This window comes from Scyliorhinus canicula, chromosome 5 (assembly GCF_902713615.1).
Source record: "Scyliorhinus canicula chromosome 5, sScyCan1.1, whole genome shotgun sequence".
Classification (NCBI taxonomy): Eukaryota; Metazoa; Chordata; class Chondrichthyes; order Carcharhiniformes; family Scyliorhinidae; genus Scyliorhinus; species Scyliorhinus canicula.
Genome location: NC_052150.1, coordinates 11,093,666 through 11,115,999, shown reverse-complemented (window position 1 = coordinate 11,115,999; position 22,334 = coordinate 11,093,666). Strand labels below are relative to the sequence as shown.

The following is a 22,334-nucleotide window of genomic DNA, read 5'->3' as shown; positions in this document are numbered from 1 at the left end:
TGATACGGTCTGGGGGGTGTTACAGTTGTTATGGGTCATTTTGTTGCATTTTATTGTTATATTTTATATTTTCTGTAAGAAATTCCAATAAAAATTATTTAAAAAAAAAAAGAAAGGATAGGAGGGGGTTACAGGTATCGGGTCAGGGCGTGGCCTAGGCAAGGGTGCTCTTTCCAAGGCTCGCTGCAGACTCGATGGGCTGAATGGCTTCCTTCTGCACTGTGGAGATTCTATGAGACTACGTTCTTGTACTCCGCCTATGATCTATCATTGCACGTTTTATCTATTTTACTGTTACCTCTAACATCGTGTGGAAAGAGTATTGTTTGGAAGGAGAATAAGCAGCTTTAATTTATATGGGTTTCTTTAAGAAATTCTCTGTGCCACTTTGTGATATCGTGTTAATGTTGACTGCTACTTTTGAAGATTGAGGGGCACACATCGTAAAATCAGAGAATGGTTACAGCCTGGAAGGTGACCATTCGGCCCATCATTTTCATGCCATTCACATGCCTTTCCCCCATAGCCCAGAGGAGGAGCACGCATGGTTAGGTTCCAGAATGTACTGTTTGACAGTGTGGTGGAGGCAGGTTCAATGAGACATTCAAATGGCGTTGGATAATTATCTGAAGTGAAAAGACAATAGGGCCACAGGGAAAGGAGGATTTGCAGTTTGTGTCTGTTTGTGACTCTCAAATCAAACACAGTCATGGAATTGTTATGGCGCTGGAGGAGGCCATTCAGCCCATCCTATCCGCACCGGCTCTCCGAAGGAACAATTCACTCGGTGCCATACCCCTGCCCTCTCCCCGTAACCGTGCGCACTCTTCCTTTTCAAAGAACGGTCGCATTCCCTTTTCAAAGCTTCACTCGAAACTGTCTCCACCACAGCCCCAAGCAGCGCATTCCAGCCCCGAAACACTCGCTGGGTGAAAACGTTCCTCCTCATGTTTCCATCGCTTCTCCTGACAATTATCTTCAATCTGTGTCCTCTGGTTCTCAAGTCAATGGGAACAGGCCCTCCCTCGTGATTTTGAACACCTCCATCAAATCTCCTCTCAACCCTTTCTTTTCCAAGGAAAACAGGACTATTTACAGAACCGAGGTTCCTCAGCTCAGGAACCACTTGGCAATCTTTTCTGCCCCCTCTCCAACGCTTTGGAGACGCCCAAAACCGGGCAATGCTCCACCTGAGGCTCAAACAGTGTTTTATACAAGTTCAACATCACCTCCTCACTCTTGTACTCTGTGGCCCCTATTAGTAAAGCCAAGAAAACTGTGTGCCTAATTAATTACTTTCTAAACCCGTCCTGCCCCTTTCAATAACTTATGCACAAATAGACCCCTCTGCTCCAGGGTGACCGACTGTCCCGGAATTTGGCTTGGTGTTCCATGTCCTGGATGGGGATTCCCCGTATACCATTTATCCTGGAATTCTTTGGGTAATGTGCCATGTGCCACCCAGAGGCCACTTTCGCAGGCATCAGTGAGCAGAAGCACTAGTGAGTGGCACTAATGTCCCCCGACAGTGAGTGGGTTGTGCGAGTCCAATGTGGGTGGGGGGGGATGGGTTTTGCAGAGTCCGGTGGGAGCAAGAGGGCACCGGCTTTGTCCCGGGTGACACTGTGACAAGTCCTGGACTGGCACTGACGGTGCTCAAGACTTTGCCTGTGGTGGGGCCTGGGCGTTCTGAGATCGGGGATTGGGTCTGACACAGGCCCAGGGAGAGGCCAAGGCTAGTTTGGCTTGTGGGGAAAGTGTTGGAGAAGCCTGGGGGAAAGGGGGTCCGGATAGGGGAAGGGGTGTTCTGGGTAGGGCTGGGGAGTTAAAGGAGAGGTCCGGTGGGGGGGGGGGGGATGGGTCTGGGGGGGTGTCTGGGATTGAGGTGGGGGGGGGGGTTTCTGGGAATGCATGATGGTGGGTGGTCCAGAGAGTGTTCCAATGGCCTTCCTGCATCCCCCCAGCTTTCCGCAACCCCTGCCCAACCGTCCCGCACATCCCTTCCGGCTCGCCACTTGCCCCCACTCCTCCGGCAAAGTTTGTTTTTCCCCCAGAGTGCTCTGCTCCAGCACCCAAATTTGAGTTCTAACTGGGGACCGTTTCTTCAGATCCCCAGTGGAACTCCCACCTGACAATCAATTGCCAGTCCCATCCAACAGCCAGGCAGTGATTCCGATAGCGTACGAGTGGGAGTTCAACCTTGTGTATGCAACACAGGCCTGGGAGCTGAGATCTCTCTGGGCCTTGGCGCGTGAGCTCAGAACTTGCCCTGGCTCTCTGTGCCCACACACCAACCCTGGCCAGGGCAGGAATCAAGGCCAGGTGTTCAGCAGTTTAAGAATTTCAATCATTTTGCAAAAAGAGATGGAAAACCCGGCAACGTGACACAATATTTGCCTCCACAGGCCGATCTCCGGAATATAGAACAAGACACTGAATCAAAAGATGAAAGAATCAGAGAGGTAAGATAGCTTATAGTGAAATTCTTTGGGTACAATACATTTTCTTCTTGAAAGTGGGCAGTTCCTGGGACTGCTATACGTTCACTCAGAGATATTTGGAGTTAGAACTGCATGTGACAGTAAAACCTGTGGGAAAATGTGCAACACTGTCTTTGGTATTTTTAACTATCAATGAATCTTGTGATGAATATTGTATCAACTCTTTAGATGCAGCAGCTGACTATGGGGCTGATTCATTCTCTGAATATAACTTACACGTGTCTAAGGTATCTCACTTAAAAATCAACCCACCCCCTCTCATCCCACCATTATTCCCAACTTATCACCCAACACTTATCCTCAACTCCTTGATGCAGGAAAAGGGTTAAGATTGATGTGGTTCTGCTGCAACTTGGCTTTCAAAGCTGGATAGTCTTCTTTGGTTTAAAGTCACTGATCACGCCCACGAGCAGACCTCACATTGCTAACATAAGAGCCCAAAAGGTTGGGTGAGTATAGCAACAGCCAAGGATCAAACAAGCAAAGCCCTTTGAGTAAAAGCAAAAATACCGTGGATGCTGGAAATCCGGAAGAACAACAGAAAATGCTGGGAAACCTCAGCAGGTCTGGCAGCGTCTGTGGGGAGAGGGACAGAGTTAACGTTTCGAGACAGTGTGGCTCTTCTTCAGAGCTGAAGAGATGTAGAAATGTGGTGGATTATTGGTGAAGCAGGTGGAGCTACATAGAAGATCAGGGATAGGGAGAAGCTCGAGAAATTTGACAAAGGTGTCTTGGGACACATGACAAAGGGAGTGCTAATGGTAGTGTTAAAGACTAAAGAAGGTCCTGACAGTGGCGTGAAGGCCAGATAGCAGAATGTGTTAATAGCAGAACATGATTCAGCGGTGATTGAAAGGAAAACATGTCTTTAACATTATCATGATGAAATGACGCATCAAAATGATAATCAGAGAGCTCTGTGTAATAATCTCAAGTGATCTGTTTGTGATTTTTTAAAATTGGAGGATACTTAATACCGTTGAAAGAAAAAATAGTCAGCTCGTATTTCATTGAAATTATTTATCCCGAACAAAACAAAGGCAGTCTTAATTCCAAATCGGCTCCGGCTGCGGAGAATTGATAAGCAATGAGTAGTGTTCTCTTCAGAGTTGTAGCACAATGGTTACAAATGTTCCCCCACTTTTCTATACTGTTAACGGTCTGCCCCATCGCCGAGGGGCCGAGCACTACGCCCAGAATTTAACTGGTTAGATGTGTGAATTGACCCACGTATGATGTGCGAGACTTGGATTTAATTATTGTCACATGTACCGACGTACAGTGAAAAGTATTGTCCTGCGTACCGTTCAGACAGATCATTCCGTACATGAAAGGAAAATACATAGAGAAAACATTAAAAACACAATGTAAATACATAGACACAAGCATGGGTTGAAGCATAAAGGAGTGTAGTACCATTCAGTAGTGAAGATGGGTGAAGAGATCAGATCAGTCCATAAGAGGGTGGTTTAGGAGTCTGGTAACAGTGGAGAAGAAGCTGTTTTTAAATCTGTTAGTGCATGTTCTCAGATGGGCCACATTTCGAACATAGAACAGTACAGCACAGAACAGGCCCTTCGGCCCTCAATGTTGTGCCGAGCCATGATCACCCTACTCAAACCCACGTATCCACCCTATACCCGTGACCCAACAACTTTTTAGGACACTACGGGCAATTTAGCATGGCCAATCCACCTAACCCGCACATCTTTGGACTGTGGGAGGAAACCGGAGCACCCGGAGGAAACCCACGCACACAGGGGGAGGACGTGCAGACTCCACACAGACAGTGACCCAGCCGGGAATTGAACCTGGGACCCTGGAGCTGTGAAGCATTTATGCTAACCACCATGCTACCTTGCTGCCCCAAATGCGTGCAGCAGACTGATAGCTGCCTCACATGGACATAAACGAATTGCTACTTTCTGATTAAGTCATCATTTAGGGATTTGATCAAAGTCATGAGGGCTCGTGTGAAAATAATCCCCTCGTCCTACTTCATTCCCCAACAGGATCATACATGTTTTGTCTGTACCTGAATATCCAATGGGGGAAAGATACATTCAGAGGCTGGACTGCCCATTACTGTGCAGAGTGCCGCTGCGATGTCCTTTTTAAACCTTGGTGTTTGCAACTGTTTACAGACCTTGATTATCAAATAACAGTTCAGCAAGGAATCGTACATCTTTTTACAATTTACTGAGTGGGATAAATCACCAGCCTAAGCTAAGATGCCACATCATCTATGTTAACATAGCTTCCAAAGATGTCACAGCTGGTGGTGGGAGCTGTTTCAGATTTTAACAACATGTTTGGATTTGGATTTAATTATTGTCACATGTACCGACGTACAGTGAAAAGTATTGTCCTGCGTACAGTTCAGACAGATCATTCCATACATGAAAAGAAAATACAAAGGGCAAACATTAAGAACACAATGTAAATACATAGACACAAGCATGGGTTGAAGCATAAAGGAGTGTTGTACTATTCAGTAGAGAAGATGTGTGGAGAGATCAGATCAGTCCATAAGAGGGTGGTTTAGGAGTCTGGTAACAGCGGGGAAGAAGCTGTTTTTAAATCTGTTAGTGCGTGTTCTCAACTTTTGTATCTCCTGCCCAATGGAAGAGGTTGGAAGAGTGAATAAGCCTAGTGGTGATATGCCTGTGCACAGTTCTGTATATAGTTAGCGATGTGACCTCCAACCAGCTGGTGGCGATAGAGATCTATCATGTGACTCAAGACACCCGCCAGTTGGTAGTAAGACATACAACAGGATAGTCGTACCTCGAGTAGCTCCAGGAGAATTCACTGAATTCATTTAGTAGCCATCGTCTATATTATAGTTTGTTAGTTATCTTTTCACGTGTTTGTTAAAAAGTCAACTTTCTAGTTAAAGAACCAGATGTTCTGTGGACCTCATTACCACGGGCATAACACAGAACACAACAAGCCGGGTGGGAGGGGTCTTTGATTATGCTGCCCGCTTTCCCAAGGCAGCGGGAAATGTAGACAGAGTCAATGGATGGGAGGTGGCTTCACGTGATGGACTGGGCGGTGTTCACGACTCTCTATAGTTTCATGTTGTGCCATGTTGGTCGCTATCAAATATAAACATAATCAGATGAATGTTTGGTAAATTCCAGGCAGCTATTTGATCTGAGGCTCCAATTAACAAGCAGCTTGACCTTTGACCCCCTGATTATGAGTTAAGTCTTCTCTGTACACTGGGTGGGTGCTTTTATGAGTTAGCATTGATTACAAGGGAGCCACCTCAATGGCTAATGTGGCTCTCAAACAATGGAAAGAGACTTGGTGTGAATTACTGCTGATCATTGACGTTAGCTTTGTGTCTCAATGGTCCGTTTGTGCTGGTGGGCGAGGCAAAATGAACCCTCTGGGCATCAGCAACCACAGCTGCACGTTGTATCTTTAGCATTCCTTCACGCACACTTTTTCCATTTGGGGAAAGTGGTGGAAGAATTCCCAATCTGATCTTCGGCCCATCGAACCGCGTTGTGTGAACCTTCTGTGGCCAATACCTTCTGGAGGTCGACTCGAACCCGGGGCTCCTGGTCCAGAGGTAGGGATGGTACTCACTGCACCACAAGACTGTCAAATAATTCATGTACAATAGCAGCTAATGGGCACCTATTGTACGCCCCATCCCACCCCAAACCAGTGTGCACAAACTAACTGTCACTGCTTGGTGGCACAGTGGTTAGCACTGTGGCTTCACAGCTCCAGGGCCCCAGGTTCGATTCCCCGCTGGGTCACTGTCTCTGTGGAGTCTGCACGTTCTCTCCGTGTCTGTGTGGGTTTCTTCCGGGTGCTCCGAAGACCTTGGTCTGCTTTACAAGCCAGCTGTTTAGCCCACTGTGCTAAACCAGATGGAGCTCATTCGTGCGGCATCCTCCTTCCCTATCATAGTATGAGCGCCAGTGTCTGATGGAATGACCCCCTCCTTCCCACACTAGTTTTCCAACCATGCATTTATTCAACTCATTTGTCTATTCCTGTCTTCAGTCGCACTCGGCTGAGGTAGTTGAGGGCCAGCTTTTTAATTTGGCACCCCCCCTTGCTCCTGATGTCTGATGGCAAGTCTCCCCACTGTTCGTTCTTGTCACAGAATCATTAAATGATACAGCGTAGGAGGTAACATTCGGGCCATTAAGCTGCACAGGAAAATGGCATTGTTTAATGAAGTACTGAGAGTACTTAGAAAGAGAGACTGCTGGGACACTGGTAGGAAGCAGGCATATGTAATACTGTGTTCTGTGAATAACCCCATTATCAAGAAAAATGTTAGTGCCTAGTTTCATACTTCACCACCTGGCTTGGAATTGATATAAAAAGCTCTTTGATGGAATTATCTTATCAGTTCCACGCCCCCTCTCTTCCACTGCAAATATATTTTTCTTTGAGTATTTATCCAATTCTCTTTTGAACAAAGGCAGTGAAAGGTTATTGAGGGATTAGGTGGGAGGGTGGAGTTTAAAAAAAAAAAGCCATTTATCAATAAACATCAAATAAAACCACAACCAAGATAAAAAAGGATAACCAATAGATAACAAACAGCAGATCTCAATAAATAGCCAACACCCACAACCCGCCCACCATATGCCCCACCCTCTCTGCTGACTTAACTTTCCTGGAAGAAGTCAATGAACGGTTTCCATCTCCGGGCGAACCCTTCCATCGACCCCCTTAAGGCAAATTTAATTTTCTCCAACCTCAGGAAATCCGCGAGGTCGCTCACCCATACCCCCCCTGGCTTCGGAGGCTCCGAGTCCCTCCACCCCAACAAGATCCGTCTCGGGCTACCAGAGAAGCAAAGGACAGAACATTGGCCTCTCTCACCTCCCGGACCCCCAGGTCTTTCGACACTCCAAACACTGCCAATTCGGGACGCGAGACCACCGCAACCCCTGCCAAAATCCCTGCAACTTCGGGCAGGCCCAAAACATGTGAACATGCTTTGCGGGCCCCCTCCCCCTCACACACCATGCACATCTATCCTTCACCCCCTCAAAGAACCTACTCATTCCAGCCACCGTCACATGCGCCATATGGACTACCTTAAATTGAATGAGACTCAACCAGGCGCCCAAGGAGGAGCCGTTCACCCTCCTCCAAGCTTCCTCCCATAACCAAGCCTCCAGTTCAACCCCCCCCCTCCTCCTCCCACGTTTGCTCAATGACTCCTATTGGGGCGCCCTCCCAGTCCATCAACTCCTTATGTATCTCTGACACCCTCCCCTCTCCAACCTCTGTTCTCAACAGCACCTTAACCTACAACCCCGGGGGCGGCAGATCAGGAAAGGACGGCACCTGCTTTCTCATGTCGGTCCGCACCTGTAAGTATTGGAACCCATTTCTGTTGGGCACCTAATACTCCTCCACCAGTCCTTCCAAACTCTGGGAGCTGCCCTCCATGAACGAATCTCCAAACTGCTCAATCCCTGCCCGCCGCCAACCCTGAAACCCCCCCCCCCCCCCCCGTCCAATTCCCCCAGAGCAAACCTGTGATTACCACACATCGGGGCCCAAATCAAGGCCCCCTCAAGCCTGTTGCCACTGTCCCCACACCCACAGGGCAGCCACTATGACCGGATTGTGGAGTACCAGGCCAGCGAGAACGGCAGAGGCGCCGTCAACAACGCTCCCAAACCCGCACCCTTACACGAGGCTGCCTCCATCCGCACCCAAACCGACCCCCACTACCCACTTCCTTACCATGGCGATATTTTCCACCCAATAATGATTCATTAAATTTGGCAAGGCCAACTCGTCCCCCTCACCCGCCTCTTCCCCAAGGGACCTTCCCCGTCCATACAAATCCCGCTATCAACGAGTTAACCTTCTTGAAAAAGGCCTTGGGGGTGGGAGGGTGGAGTTAAGGTTACATTCAGACCAGCCATGATCTCATTGAATGATGGCGAGCATAAGAAGGACGGGTGGCCTTCTGCTCCTAGTTTGTATGGGGAGCGATTTGGAAACATCTCTCTCCCTCCGTGAGAAACCGGGAACGGGCTCAAAATCCGTAGAGAATCGAAAAATGTGATTCTCTCCGGAGTGGTCGGGTTTTGAAACCACCCCCTCCGGCCGCCAGTGCAGTATTGTGACTCCCACACCGTGAGCCTGGGAATCTCATTTTAATACATTAGCATGTCATCAGCAAGCACTCTCTAACGACCTTCACCCCTCACGCAATATTCACCGAGGGGAGTGACGTCACACCAGCGTCATTTACAACAGGTCCACAAAAGCGTGAAGCTGGCAGCTTCGCCTCCTGCGGGGAAATGGGAAGCGAGCGCGCAGGCAGCCATGATTCTCCAGGCCCTTTGTTGCTTAGGGTGCACTGGAGAGGACACGGGGAACACCGATAAGTCCAACTCAGGGCTGGGGTTGGAGGTCAGTCACTCGTTCTGAGGGGCAAGGGTCATCAGCAGGCCTTACCTTCTATTCACTTCAGGGCCGGGATTCTCCCTTACCCTGCGGGGCGGGGGGTCCCAGCGTAGTGGAGTGGCGCCAACCACTCTGGCTTCGGGCCTCCCCAAAGATGCGGAATTCTCCACACCTTTAGGGGCTAGGCCCATGCCGGAGTGGTTGGCGCCACGCCGACTGGCGGCAAAACCGGTGCCAATGGCCTTTGACGCCGGCCGGCCTGCATCGAGGTTGGCCGAAAGGCCTTCGCCGGTTCGCGCATGCGCCGGTGTGTCAGCGGCCGCTGATGTCACCACCGGCGCATGAGCGGTAGGGAGGGTCTCTTCCGCCTCCGTTGTGGTGGAGGCCGTGGCGGTGGCGGAAGAAAAAGAGTGCCCCCAGGGCACTGGCCCGCCCGCCGATCGGTGGGCCCCGATCGCGGGCCAGGCCACCGTGGGGGCACCCCCGGAGGACCTCGGGGGCCCGCTCGTGCCGCCAATCCCGCCGCCACCAGAGGTGGTTGAAACCACATTGGCGGGAGAGGCCTGTCAGCGGCGGGACTTCGGCCCATCGCAGGCCGGAGAATTGCCACGGGGGACACGTCGATCGGCGCGGTTCCCACTCCCGCCGATTCCCGGGTGGCGGAGAATTCCGGCCACGGCGGGGGCGGGATTTACGCCGGCCCCGGGCCATTCTCCGACCCTGCGGGGGGTCGGAGAATTCCGCCCCAGGGTACCCCTTGCTTTGAGGGGGTCCGGAGGCTGGATTGCTGGGCTTGTGGACAAATCACCACTGAGGGAGTGTCCGCCCTCAGCGGGAGCTGGAAAGTGGGTGTCAGGAGGTGAGTACAGGGGGTCAGCGCTGGGGGCAACTGTGAGGCAACTGGATTCTCAATCCATGAGAAGCCAGGCTGCAAGGGTAGAATTAGCTGCTCAGGCATGGCTTGCATCCCTGCCTCATGAGTAATGAAAACCCTCTCACTTGGGGAAGCATGACTGAACTGTGTGGAGAGCCCCCATGCTCAGGCTGCACTGAGTACAGCGGGGTTGAGTGCTATTGACTATTAATTGCACTTGTCTAGGAAATTTGTCTCTCAGGAATAGGAGTCTAGGGCTGTGAAATGGGAGAATGAGGGTGCCCTCTAGGTGTGTGCCTGTCATGCTCATTGCAGGCTTTACTCTAATCAGCTGTGCCTCATCTGTCACACGAAGCATGCAATTGATTAGAATGCAATTTTACTCTTCTTTGGCAACTCAACAGTTCCAATGAGATAGAACATAGAAGAGTACAGCACAGAACAGGCCCTTCGGCCCTCGATGTTGTGCCGAGCAATGATCACCCTACTCAAAGCCACGTATCCACCCTATACCCGTAACCCAACAACCCCCCCCCAACCTTACTTTTTTGGACACTGTGGGCAATTTATCACGGCCAATCCACCTAACCCGCACATCTTTGGACTGTGGGAGGAAACCGGAGCGCCCGGATGAAACCCACGCACACACGGGGAGGACGTGCAGACTCCGCACAGACAGTGACCCAGCCGGGAATCGAACCTGGGACCCTGGAGCTGTGAAGCATTTATGCTAACCACCATGCTACCGTGCTGCCCCGAGATGTCCAAAGATGTGCGGGGTTAGGTGGATTGGCCATGCTAAATTGCCCGTAGTGTCCTAATAAAAGTAAGGTTAAAGGGGGGGGGGGGGTTGTTGGGTTACAGGTATAGGGTGGATTCGTGGGTTTGAGTAGGGTGATCATGGCTCGGCACAACATTGAGGGCCGAAGGGCCTGTTCTGTGCTGTACTGTTCTATGTTCTATGTGCAAAGTTAAAGAGAACTGCCTCTTTTTGAGTCCCACGCATTGAACCCCAATGGTCAGTCAAGAGTTTACATCACACAGGATACACTGATGTGACCCCCCCCAAAGCAAGGCTTCATGGTGAAGTCTGTCATCACTCATGCTGTTACATGTCATGACGGGAGTTTTCTTTGAGGTGCCCCGTGAGGATGGGGGCAGCAGGTCCCATGAAGTGGGGATATGCCAGTGTGAGACGGGAGGGTGTGAGGTTTAGCGGAGAGGCACTTACTATGGGTGGTGGTCCCAGAGGAGTGGAGGGCTGAGGGCAAGGCTTTCTCAGAAACCGTCACCGCTCACTGTGGTTCTTCCCTTTTCAACGTCTGATTCTGGAGGATCAGTGAGTTGGCATTTCTGCTCATAGTGATAGAGCAGCAGTGGAGACTGAGACAAGCTGCTGCATATGGCCAGGTCCAGCGCCCTGCTGAGGAAGGGGAGCCTGAGCCCTTAGCTGTTCAGGGAGCAGCACTGTAGAGGGAACAGCATCGTTTAAGACTGTACCAGCCATGGGTTTTCCACTGTCAGAGATCCTATCTATAATTGTTGTGGCCACAGTGCTGGAGAAGACTGTGCCTGCCCGGGGGATGGTGGACCACCATTGCCATGTCCTACAAGAGCTGGCACCACTTGGGGTGGGGGAACACTCACTGCCCATGGCCCATAAAGTGACGGCCGCTCTGAACTTCTATTCGAGCAGCTCATTTCAGGGAAGCATAGTGTACTTGGGGGGGTAAGCAACCTTTGCGGGGCCCCAGTATTGAGGACTATCGTGGAGGACGTGTTGCTGTTTATCCTTACTGATTGTGGTCTATGTGTCAGGAGGTCGAGGATCCAGTTGCAGTGGAAGGAGCCAAGTCCTAGGTTTTGGAGTTTTGATATGAGCTTGGCTGGGATTATGGTGTTGAAGGTGGAGCTGTTGTCAATGAACAGGAGTCTGACGTTGGAATCCTTGTTGTTGAGATGGTCCAGGGATGAGTGTAGGGCCAGGGAGATGGCGTTCGCTGTGGACTGGTTGTGGTGGTATGCAAATTGCAGTGGATTAAGGCATTCTGGGAGTTGATGTATCTCATGACCACCCTCTCGAAGCACTTCATAATGGTCGATTCAAGATCACCGGACAGTAGCCATTGAGGCACGTTGCCTGGTTCTTCTTTGGCTCGAGTAAGATGGTGGTCTTCTTGAAGCAGGTGGAAACCTCAGAACCGAGTAGGGAGATTGATTGACTGATTGATATTTATTGTCACATGTACCGAAGTACAGTGAAAAGTATTTTTCTGCGGCCAAGGGAACGTACACAGTTGTACATTGTAGACAAAAGAATAATTGACAGAGTACATTGACAGTGGTGCATCAATAAATAGTGGGCGAGATTCTCCCACACAGGGAGAAAGCGTAAGGCTGGCGTCAAATCCGGGCGGGTTTGACGCCAGCCCCCCCCTTCCCTGACCGGGAACCGATTCTGGTCCCCGGTCGGGGCTAGCAGCCCGACGCCGTAAACTCCGGCATCGCGGGCTTAACGAATTTCGTTAAGCCCGCTTGCCAGAGTTAGCGCCGGCTGACGCGTCATATGACGTCAGCCGCGCATGCGCGGATTGGAAGACTCCAACCCGCGCATACACGGGTGACGTCATCGCGCATTTGCGCGAAACCCGCGCATGCGCGGGACCGGGATGCCCCTCAGCCGCCCCGCGAATGGATACTGCAGGGCGGCGGAAGGACAAAGAGTGCGCGGGCATCGGGCCCGCTGCCCGCGATCGGTGCCCACCGATCACGGGCCCATGGCACCCTTGGCACGGCCGTGGTACTGCCGTGCCAATCGGTGCCATGGTTTTAAAAATCGAGAGTTTACGGCCGTTTTTACGAACGGCCAGACCAGGTGTGTTTGCCGTTCGTAAAACAGCCATAAAGGGCTGGGAACTCGGCCCTTCCATCAGCTGAGAATCGCTGCCGGCCGTAAAAAAACGGCGGCAGCGATTCGTATCGGGAGTCGGGCGTGGGGGGGGGGGGGGGGGGAGAATAGCGGGAGGGCGTCGGAACAGCGTGGCCGTAAAATTTTACGAGCCACGCTATTCTCCGCACAGTCGGGAGTGCGGAGAATCTCGCCCAGTGATTTTTACAGTGCGGAACAAGGGCCAAACAGAAGCTGCATAGGACATCGTGAATAGTGTTCTTACAGGGAACAGATCAGTCAGAGGGGGAGTTGTTGAGGAGTCTAGTGGCTGTGGGGAAGAAGCTGTTTCTATGTCTGGATGTGCGGGTCTTCAGACTTCTGTACCTTCTGCCTGATGGAAGGGTCTGGAAGAAGGCAATGCCTGTGTGGGAGGGGTCCCTGATAATGCTGTCTGCCTTCCTGAGGCAGCGGGAGGTGTAGACAGAATCAATGTGGGGGTTGGCAAGCTTGTGTGAAGCGTTGGGCTGAGTTCACCACACTCTGCAGTTTCTTGCGATTTTGGGCCGAGTAGTTGCCATACCAGGCTGTGATGCAGCTGGATAGGATGCTCTCTATCGCACATCTGTAGAAGTTTGTGAGAGTCGATGCAGACGTGCCCAAATTTCTTTAGCTTCCGTAGGAATTGGAGATGTTGCTAGACTTTCTTGCATCAACATGAGTGGACCAGGACAGACTGTTGGTAATGGTGACCCCGAGGAACCTAAAGCTATCGACCATCTCTACTTCAGAGCCATTGATGTAGACAGGCTGGGGGGTGGGGGTGAGGTTGTTCTACGCTTTCTGAAATCGATGATCAGTTCCTTGGTCTTTCCGACATTTAGAGAGAGGTTGTTTTTGGTACACCATGCAACCGAGTGATTTATCTCCCTTCTATAGTCTGATTCGTTGTTGTTTGAGATACGACCCACCACAGTCATATCATCTGCAAACTTATAGATTGAATTGGAGTTGAATCTTGCCACACAGTCATGTGTGTATAGGGAGTGCAGTAGAGGACTGAGCACACATCCTTGCGGGGCCCTGGTGTTGAGGACTATTGTGGAGGAGGTGCTGTTGCCGATCCTGACAGATTGCGGTCAGTTGGTGAGGAAGGCACGGGTCCAGCTGCACAGGGAGGGGTCAAGTCCAAGATTGCAGAGTTTGGTTATTAGTATTGTTGGGATAATGGTGTTGAAGGTGAAGCTGTAGTCTATGAACAGCAGTCTAACGTTGGTGTCCTTATTGTCGAGATGTTCGAGAGTTGATTGTAGAGCCAGTGAGATAACATCTGCTGTAGATCGGTTGCCGCGGTAGACGAACTGCAATGGATCGAGACCGTCTGGGAGGCTGGCGTGGAGAGGTTGAAGATGTCCGCGAACACACCTGCCAACTGGTCTGCGCAGGATCTGAGTGCATGACCAGGGACTCCGTTAGGACCCGTTGCTTTCCATGTTTGTTTGTTACTACTGAATCTGCTTCCACCATCTGCATTTTATCCATCGCTATTCAATCTCCCTTTAGCTTTCCGTGCTAGAACAAGCCTGACCTCTCCAGTCTGTCTCTCCATCCAGCTCAAGATGCTTATCCCTGTTAGTCCCCTCTGCACCCTCTCCAAAGCCTTAACATCCTTCTTAAAACGCGATACCCAGAACTGAACACAATGGTCCAGCTGGGGCCAACCCAGTGTTTTTACACAGATCACGACAACTGTTCATCACCTTCCATCAGTCTGCACGTGTTCCTTTTCAGCTGCCTTCCAGCCCACCCTCCCTACCATTCCCCCCCCCGCCCATTCTGCCTCCCCGTTTTACCCCATACAACCCACCCCTCCCCATCCCACCCCACTGCTGACGCCTTAACTATCCTTGAAGATGTCAATAAACGGCTTCCACCTCCAGGCAAACCCCTCCAAAGACCTTCTCAAGGCAAAATTGATTTTCTCCAGCCTGAGGAATTCCGCGAGGTCGCCCCCCGCCCCCCCCCGCCCCCCCCCCCCCCCCCCGCCCCCCCCCCCCCCCCCCCCCCCAAAATTCGGCGACCTCGAGACCCCCCACTCTAGCAGAATCCGTCTCCGGGATGCCAGGGAGGCAAAGGCCAAGACGTTGCCTCTCTCATCCCCTGGACTCTGCTGGTTGACCTCTCAAACATGACCACAGCGAGTACCATCCGTCCCTCTAATTATTGAACCTATGAATTTTAACCTTTTGCTCTGCTACAGGGAGAGAAAAGCAGAGTTAATGTTCTAAGTCGATGACCTTGCATCAGGTGAAAGATCACTGAACTGTGGGCAGAATTTGCCCATTTGGGATTGAGTCTCATCGTGGGGGCAGGAGCAGGGAATGTTTCCTCCTGCGGAGGCCAGTGGAAATCATACCATATCTTCCGATCCTGACCTCATTAATTATGGATCTGGGGGTTCAGTGCCAAATGCCGGGGCAGGCACCATGATGCCATCATATCTGGGAGCCATATTCAAGAGGCGCTCATCATCACTGACTCAGTGACATCACTGACATTGAAGAAAGAAGAGGTTGTTCAGACACGTTCTGGTCTGGCGTGTCTTCCCCTTGGCGTCACGGGGAATTGGGGGTGGATTCTGTTTGGGCCTCCAGTGGGTTTCCCGATCCGCCATGGCAGGCACATTCCCGCTGAACTCTCCTCCATGCCTGCCATTGAACCCGCAGGAAGGAGCATGGAATGATCCCGCCCAGGGCAACGATCAGCCTGGTGCAGTCTCTTGGCAGTTCCGAGTTTTTTTGAAATGCTGGTCTCTCGTGTCTGAAGGTTGGAAAAGAAGATGGATTTTTGAAATCCCAACGTTGGAAATCTGCCATTTTGAGGAAAGTTCTCACCCCTGAGTTTCACGAATGGTTCATTCATATTTTTGCTGCCCCCAAATTTTGCCGCTCTAGTTGCCCCCCCCCACCAAAGTTTGCTGAGTGGCCGCACTTTATTTTTCTGTAGTATTCAATTGTTCTGTGTTTGATTATGTGAACCTGGTTACTGATCGGTACTCACTGTGCTTGATTGGCTAAGCCTGGGTGTTGACTCAGAGCAATGTAAGCAGACATAACATAAAGATGTAGAAGCTGAATAGTAAGCATGGTGTCAACATTTTGTAGGTGGAGAGATATTTTTAAATATTTGTTGCACACTTATGAATGATTGGGGTGGTACAGTGGCGCAGTGGTTATCACTGCTGCCTTACAGCACCAAGGACCGGGATTCAATTCCGACCTTGGGTGACTGTGTGGAGTTTACACCATCTCCCCATGTCTGCATGGGTTTCCACCGGGTTCTCTGGCTTCCTCCCACAGTCCAAAGATGTGCAAGTTAGGTGGATTGGCCGTGATCAATGCATGGGGTTACGGGGATAGGGCGGGGGAGTGGGCCTAGATAGAGTGCCCTTTCGGAGGATTGATGTAGACTTTATGGGCCGAATGGCCTCCTTCTGCACTGTCGGGATTATATGGACTGTCATCTCTCTGAGACAAATTAAATATATAAATGTACACCAATCACAACTAGTAACTGTTGGATAGAATAAGTCAAGTTATATTTGGATTCTGTTTTGTACCGAGGACATGATTTTGTGATTACGAGGCAGTTTCCCCAGATGTTTTCTGAAGCGGTTTGCATTAGGAGAGTCAGGAAGGCAAATCATGCATATTTTTTGTGATCACAAGAGCGGCGGGTGCCAATAAATACCTCTCAGGCAGAGGAATCTGGATGCTGGTCTGGGCTGCAAACCTGATTAACTTTTATTTTATTTGTGAACTTGTTTTCAGCTGAACCGCACCATTGAAGCCCTGTGGATAACAGCAGATGAATTGGCCGATAGAAAAGTGGTGAGCATTTCAAAAGGGAGGAAGCCCTGGGCCTCATTTCTGCTCTTAATGCAATGTGAAAAATATTCTGCCAGTTCAAACAGCCTGTGTTGAAGCGCCTAATGTCTCAGCCGTAGGAACACTAATCTGTGACTGGAGCGTGAAACTGCCTGATTTTTTTTTTTTGCTGTTTTGGCTGAATGTGATCAACATTTTCAAAACCCCTTCTGTTCCTTCAGTACATACCTACACCACGCTACATGAGAAATGGTCATGGCACATTGCCCCCGTTTTTTTTTCCTGTGATTCAGTCGACTTGCTCGTTGAAGTCAACAATGGGCTATGTGTCTGCGTCAGCTCAGTGGGCAGCACTCGTGCCTCTGAGTCTCAGAGGGTTGCAAGTTCAAATCCCACTCCGGGGACTTTGAGCAGCCTGACTCTCTGGCCCAGCTCTTCAAAATGATTATCTTGCGTTTTAACAATCAGTAGTATGTCATAAATGATAAACTTTCCTTTTTTTTACTGGGCAGGCACCTTGATGTTACTGTTCGACCAGGCACAACTTGAAGTTCTGAAAGTAAAGCATGATTTAAAAAAGTTCAGGATTGAGATCAGGTTTTAAGTTACAGCCCGTAACGAACATGGGAGAAGCAGGTTTGTTGCTGATATACTGCAGGTTGTACAGGACAATGATGTGGCAAATGTTGAGGCATTTGCCATTGTCATATTTTCCTGGAATGCCTACAATGCAGATGGATGGCATTTGGCCCATCGAGTCTGCAACGGCCCTTCGAAAGAGGACTCCACTCAGGCCCACTCCCCCGCCCTATCCTCGTAACCCCAGCTAACCTACACACCTCTCGACAGTAAGGGACAATTTAGCATGGCCAATCCACCTGACCTGCACATCTATAACAATCTTTATTATTGTCACAAGTAGGCCTACATTCAAACTGCAATGAAGTTACTGTGAAAAGCCCCTAGTCGCCGCATTCCGGCTCCTGTTCGGGTACACAGAGGGAGAATTCAGAATGTCCAATTCGCCTAACAAGCACGTCTTTCGGGACTTGTGGGAGGAAACCGGAGCACCCGGAGGAAACACACGCAGACACGGGGAGAACGTGCAGACTCCGCACAGACAGTGACCCAAGCCGGGATTCGAACCTGGGACCTTGGCGCTGTGAAGCACGCGTGTGGCTAACGATGCCCCCTCTGTGTCTCTACAAGAGAAGCTCTCCCACAATTGCCGGGAGAGGGGCCAGACTGGCAGAGGTGTGCCAGAAGTATGAATCCTCAACAATTTTGAGGAGCAGGCCCTGGAGGTGACGGGTGTGGCCGAGGACAGGGCGGTCACCAATGCGGAGTTGGGCGGACACCCACCCGAGGACCTGTCAAACTTGAGTTATGCCATGCTAACTGACCCATCCCTCCCGCTGACCACAGTCCATTCTCCCACAGGTTCTCCAGCGACGGCGCCGGTCCATCCAGCTGGGCTCCTCCCCTGCCTCCAGGAGACCACCTCGGAGGAGAACTCCGAGGCTACCACGATCGACCCGTCACAGCTTGTCATCCCCATCCTCCACTACCATAGATACTGACACCTCAGTGGGAAACGTTACGTGGGCAGGCTGCTGGGGCACATTCTGGTGAGCACCACACAGTCGCTGAATCTACATCAGGTGGAGGCAGGAAACCCCCAGGCGAGACAGCAGCCGGAGATCTGCTGGATCCCAGACCCAGCTGGGTCCCAGTCAGATGCTGAGCCTGTGGACCAGGCTATCCCGGAGCTGATGGTGACGTTAGGAATCAGCCGGGACATTCAGAGGGAGATTCAGCGACACTCCAGCAGGTCTCCATAGCCAAGTGAAGAGTCCCAGAGACTATGGCGTAGGAGGGTGCTCTGCCGGGCAATGAGTGGCACCGGGGCAACATATTCCCCGCGGTGAGCGACCGGACCGCAGCGGAGAGCCTGGTGCATGACGTCGGCACCATGAGTGAAGGTGTCCCAGGGCATCCGCGCAGTTCCCGGGTGACGGCCATGGCTGATGGTCTCGGCAGAAATGTCTGACGTCGCTGGGGGATTGTGACCAGTACCAAGCTGACCTTGATGAGGTTCTGCGGACATGTCCCTCTCTCGATGGGAATGTCTGAGACCGCTGCGGGAGCTCGTCCCCGGTTGTAATAGATAACAATCGTTTATTATTGTCACAAGTAGGCCTACATTCAAACTGCAATGAAGTTACTGTGAAAAGCCCCTAGTCGCCGCATTCCGGCTCCTGTTCGGGTACACAGAGGGAGAATTCAGAATGTCCAATTCGCCTAACAAGCACGTCTTTCGGGACTTGTGGGAGGAAACCGGAGCACCCGGAGGAAACACACGCAGACACGGGGAGAACGTGCAGACTCCGCACAGACAGTGACCCAAGCCGGGATTCGAACCTGGGACCTTGGCGCTGTGAAGCACGCGTGTGGCTAACGATGCCCCCTCTGTGTCTCTACAAGAGAAGCTCTCCCACAATTGCCGGGAGAGGGGCCAGACTGGCAGAGGTGTGCCAGAAGATCCAGATGATGCAGGGGTAGCCGGAGCTCGAACCAGCTGTTCCTCCATCCCGAGGTGAACACCGAGGCCCTATGGGCACCGAGCGGGAGGAGGGGGCGCTAGGTGCCAACCCGGACTCGCCGCATGGAGTGGTAATGGTGGTGACCGGCTCCCCTGATGTCCACCCCTCTGTTGAGGCTGCTTCTCGAAGTCAGCACACGGGAAACACCTCGATTTAGTGGTAGAGCTAAGATGTTTAAACATGTTGAGGATCACTGAGGGGAGGGGGGGGGGGGGAGAGGGGAGGGGGGGAGTTGGTAGGGGGTGAGGGGAAGTGAGGGTGTAGTGGGGAGAGTGGGGTGCCACTTCTTGGAGAGTTGGGGAAATGTTGAATACCTGTGACACATTGAAAACCCTTCACCACAACCAGTATGACATCTCTGTCATTTTCTTCTGCAATGGGGGCTGACCTCTGAACCCTTGGCCCCCTCAGGCATCCCGCCCTCTCCAGGCACACCCTGTGCAGGTGATGGGTGTGAGCGAGCACTCAGCAGACAGGCAGGGTTCGGACTATGGCATAGATTAAGACCATAAAACATGGGAGCAGAATTAGGCCACTCGGCCCATCGAGTCTGCTCCGCCATTCAATCATTTTTTTTTTAAAATTTAGATTACCCAATTATTTTTTCCAATTAAGGGGCAATTTAGCGTGGCCAATCCACCTACCCTGCACATCTTTGGGTTGTGGGGGCGAGACCCACGCAGACACGGGGAGAATGTGCAAACTCCACACGGACAGTGACCCAGAGCCGGGATCGAACCTGGGACCTCAGCGCCGTGAGGCGGTTGTGCTAACCACTAGGCCACCGTGCTGCCCTCGCCATTCAATCATGGCTGATATTTTTCTCATCCCCATTCTCCTGTCTTCTCCCCATAGCCCCTGACCCCCTTATTGATCAAGAACCTATCTATCTATGTCTTAAAGACACTCAGTGATTTGGCCTCCACAGCCTTCTGCGGCAAAGAGTTCCACAGATTCACCACCCTCTGGCTGAAGAAATTCCTCCTCATCTCTGTTTTAAAGGATCGTCCCTTTAGTCTGAGATTGTTTCCTCTACTTCTAGTTTCTCGTACAAGTGGAAACATCCTCTCCACGTCCACTCTATCCAGGCCTCGCAGTATCCTGTAAGTTTCAATAAGATCCCCCTTCATCCTTCTAAACTCCGAGTACAGACCCAGAGACCTCAACCATTCCTCATACAACAAGCTGTTCATTCCAGCGATCAGTCTTGTGAACCTCATCTGGACCATTTCCAAGGGCAGCACATCCTTCCTTGGATACGGGCTCACAGCACCCTGGAGTGATGTGGCACAGACGGTGGGAGGGTGAGAGATGGGGGGATGGGTGATATCGATGACAGACCAGGCCACAGTAAAGCGGGTGAGTGTGAGGTCCTCTGTGGCCCTCCGGGCTTCCAGCCCCTCGCCGTTGCTGCTTATCCTGCAGCTGCCGGCTGGTCCTCTGGTTCCTCCCTGGGACCGTTCTCCAGCCCCTGCTGGTCCGGGGTGCCTCCTCATCATCCCTGTCCTCCCCCTCCTTGGAGGTGGGCAATGTTCCTCATCGCCAACATCCAGCACGTGGGCCCGCTGCTGTGCCAAGTTGTGGAGGATACAGCAGACCACCACAAAGCGGGTGACACTGTGGGGGGGGGGGGGTGCACTGCTGAGCACCACCGCATCTTGAGCAGTCCGATTCACCGCTCAGTGACAGCCTGGGTGGCCACATGAGCCTCGTTGTATCGGCTCTCTGTTTCGGTCTCCGGCCTCTGTACTGGCAGCATTAGCCAGGTCCTCAATTTGATGCAGTTTTCTGCCCGGTCAAACCGGGCATCTATGACCTGTCGGATGTACCTGTGGGCTGGAGCCTGCTAGATGCCACACAGCTCAAGGCCGGGAATGATCCCGAGATGTAGAAGTTCAGGACTGCAGTGGCCTTGACGGCCACAGAGAGCGGGTGCCCTCCTTCCCCACGTGGTGCCAAGTCCGTGAGGAGATGGCACAGGTGCCTCACTGTCTCGTGCCTCCTGCGGCACGCGCTGTCCGTCATCTGCTCAAACGACCAGCATTGCCTGCACACCCTGGGCTCCGCCTGTTCTCTGCCGTCCAAAATACCGGTCATGCCGATCAATATCTGAGAGGGTGTTAGACTGACAAACAGCGGTGGCTCCAACCCCGGCACCCTCCACTCCACCATTGATCCCCCATTCCCAGAATGCCCAGCCACAGCGGGAACCCCTCAATGGACCCCAGGCCCTGTACCCCAGACACCCACACATGATGTCACTTGAACTGGGCACTGTCCCTTCCCCGTAGCGCTCACCCACCCTCCGGCCGAGGGCAAGTTCCCGGAGCTGTGTTCCCATCCCCTGGGTGTTCGGATGTTGGCTGCTGCGTGTGTGGTGTTGCCCCCCCGCAGTGTTCAGGCATCAGGGTGTGATTGGGATGCTGGGCAATGACTCCCACGTGCTGCATGGCCCGCCCACCCACGGGAACCCACTTGGATTGTGTAAAGGGCTCCCTGAACCACGATTCCCATTTGAATAGCAGGAGAGGCCGAAGATGAGGACCGCGCTTGCCGCCAAACAGTTTGTGATGCAACCGACCCGCTCCCGGCGGCCAGTTGGTGGTTTGACAAAGGGTCACCTGGACTCGAAACGTTAGCTCGTTTCTCTCAGATGCTGCCAGACCTGCTGAGATTTTCCAGCATTTTCTCTTCTGGTTCCAGCATCCGCAGTAATTCACCACCCTCCTATGGTGGCCCACATCTGGAGAGGCACCCCCCCCCCCCTCCCGCCCCCAAAACCGGGGGCACCCAACTCCCCACAAAGCACTGGGGCGGCAAGCCCAGCGCTGTGCCTGTGAGCAAAGATGGCTACTCAGCTCCTCAGCTCCCCACAGAAGCTCTGCCTCTAGCTTGATATTTTTCAAAAGTACTGATTGGCAGCAGCGTGCGCACTGACTGGGGAGGCCGCTGAATCACGGGATGCCTTTGGATATGGGGTTGCTCCTGTTAATTGAATGGAAATAGGACTTAAGTGGTGATAATTAGTTTCTCACCAGGCTACGGCGAGATCCCGGTTTTGCCTTGAGAAGCGGGCCGCCTGCACCGGGCCTCTCCTGCTATTCACCGGCCTCGTTTCGATCGAGCGAGAGCGCAACCGAGACCAGAGAACCGCGTCCTTAGCATTTCCCTTTG

At 52.0% G+C, this 22,334-nt stretch overlaps 1 protein-coding gene across 3 annotated transcripts in view; it reads left to right on the top strand.

The window, feature by feature from the left end:
* LOC119965596 overlaps window positions 1-22,334 on the top strand; it is a 198,664-nt gene that overhangs the window by 47,594 nt on the left and 128,736 nt on the right. For all 3 annotated transcript variants that reach the window (XM_038796381.1, XM_038796380.1, XM_038796382.1), the window contains exons 7-8: window positions 2,406-2,462; window positions 16,501-16,560. In XM_038796381.1, the coding sequence (XP_038652309.1) occupies window positions 2,406-2,462; window positions 16,501-16,560 (117 nt within the window). The remainder of the gene's footprint in view (window positions 1-2,405; window positions 2,463-16,500; window positions 16,561-22,334) is intronic.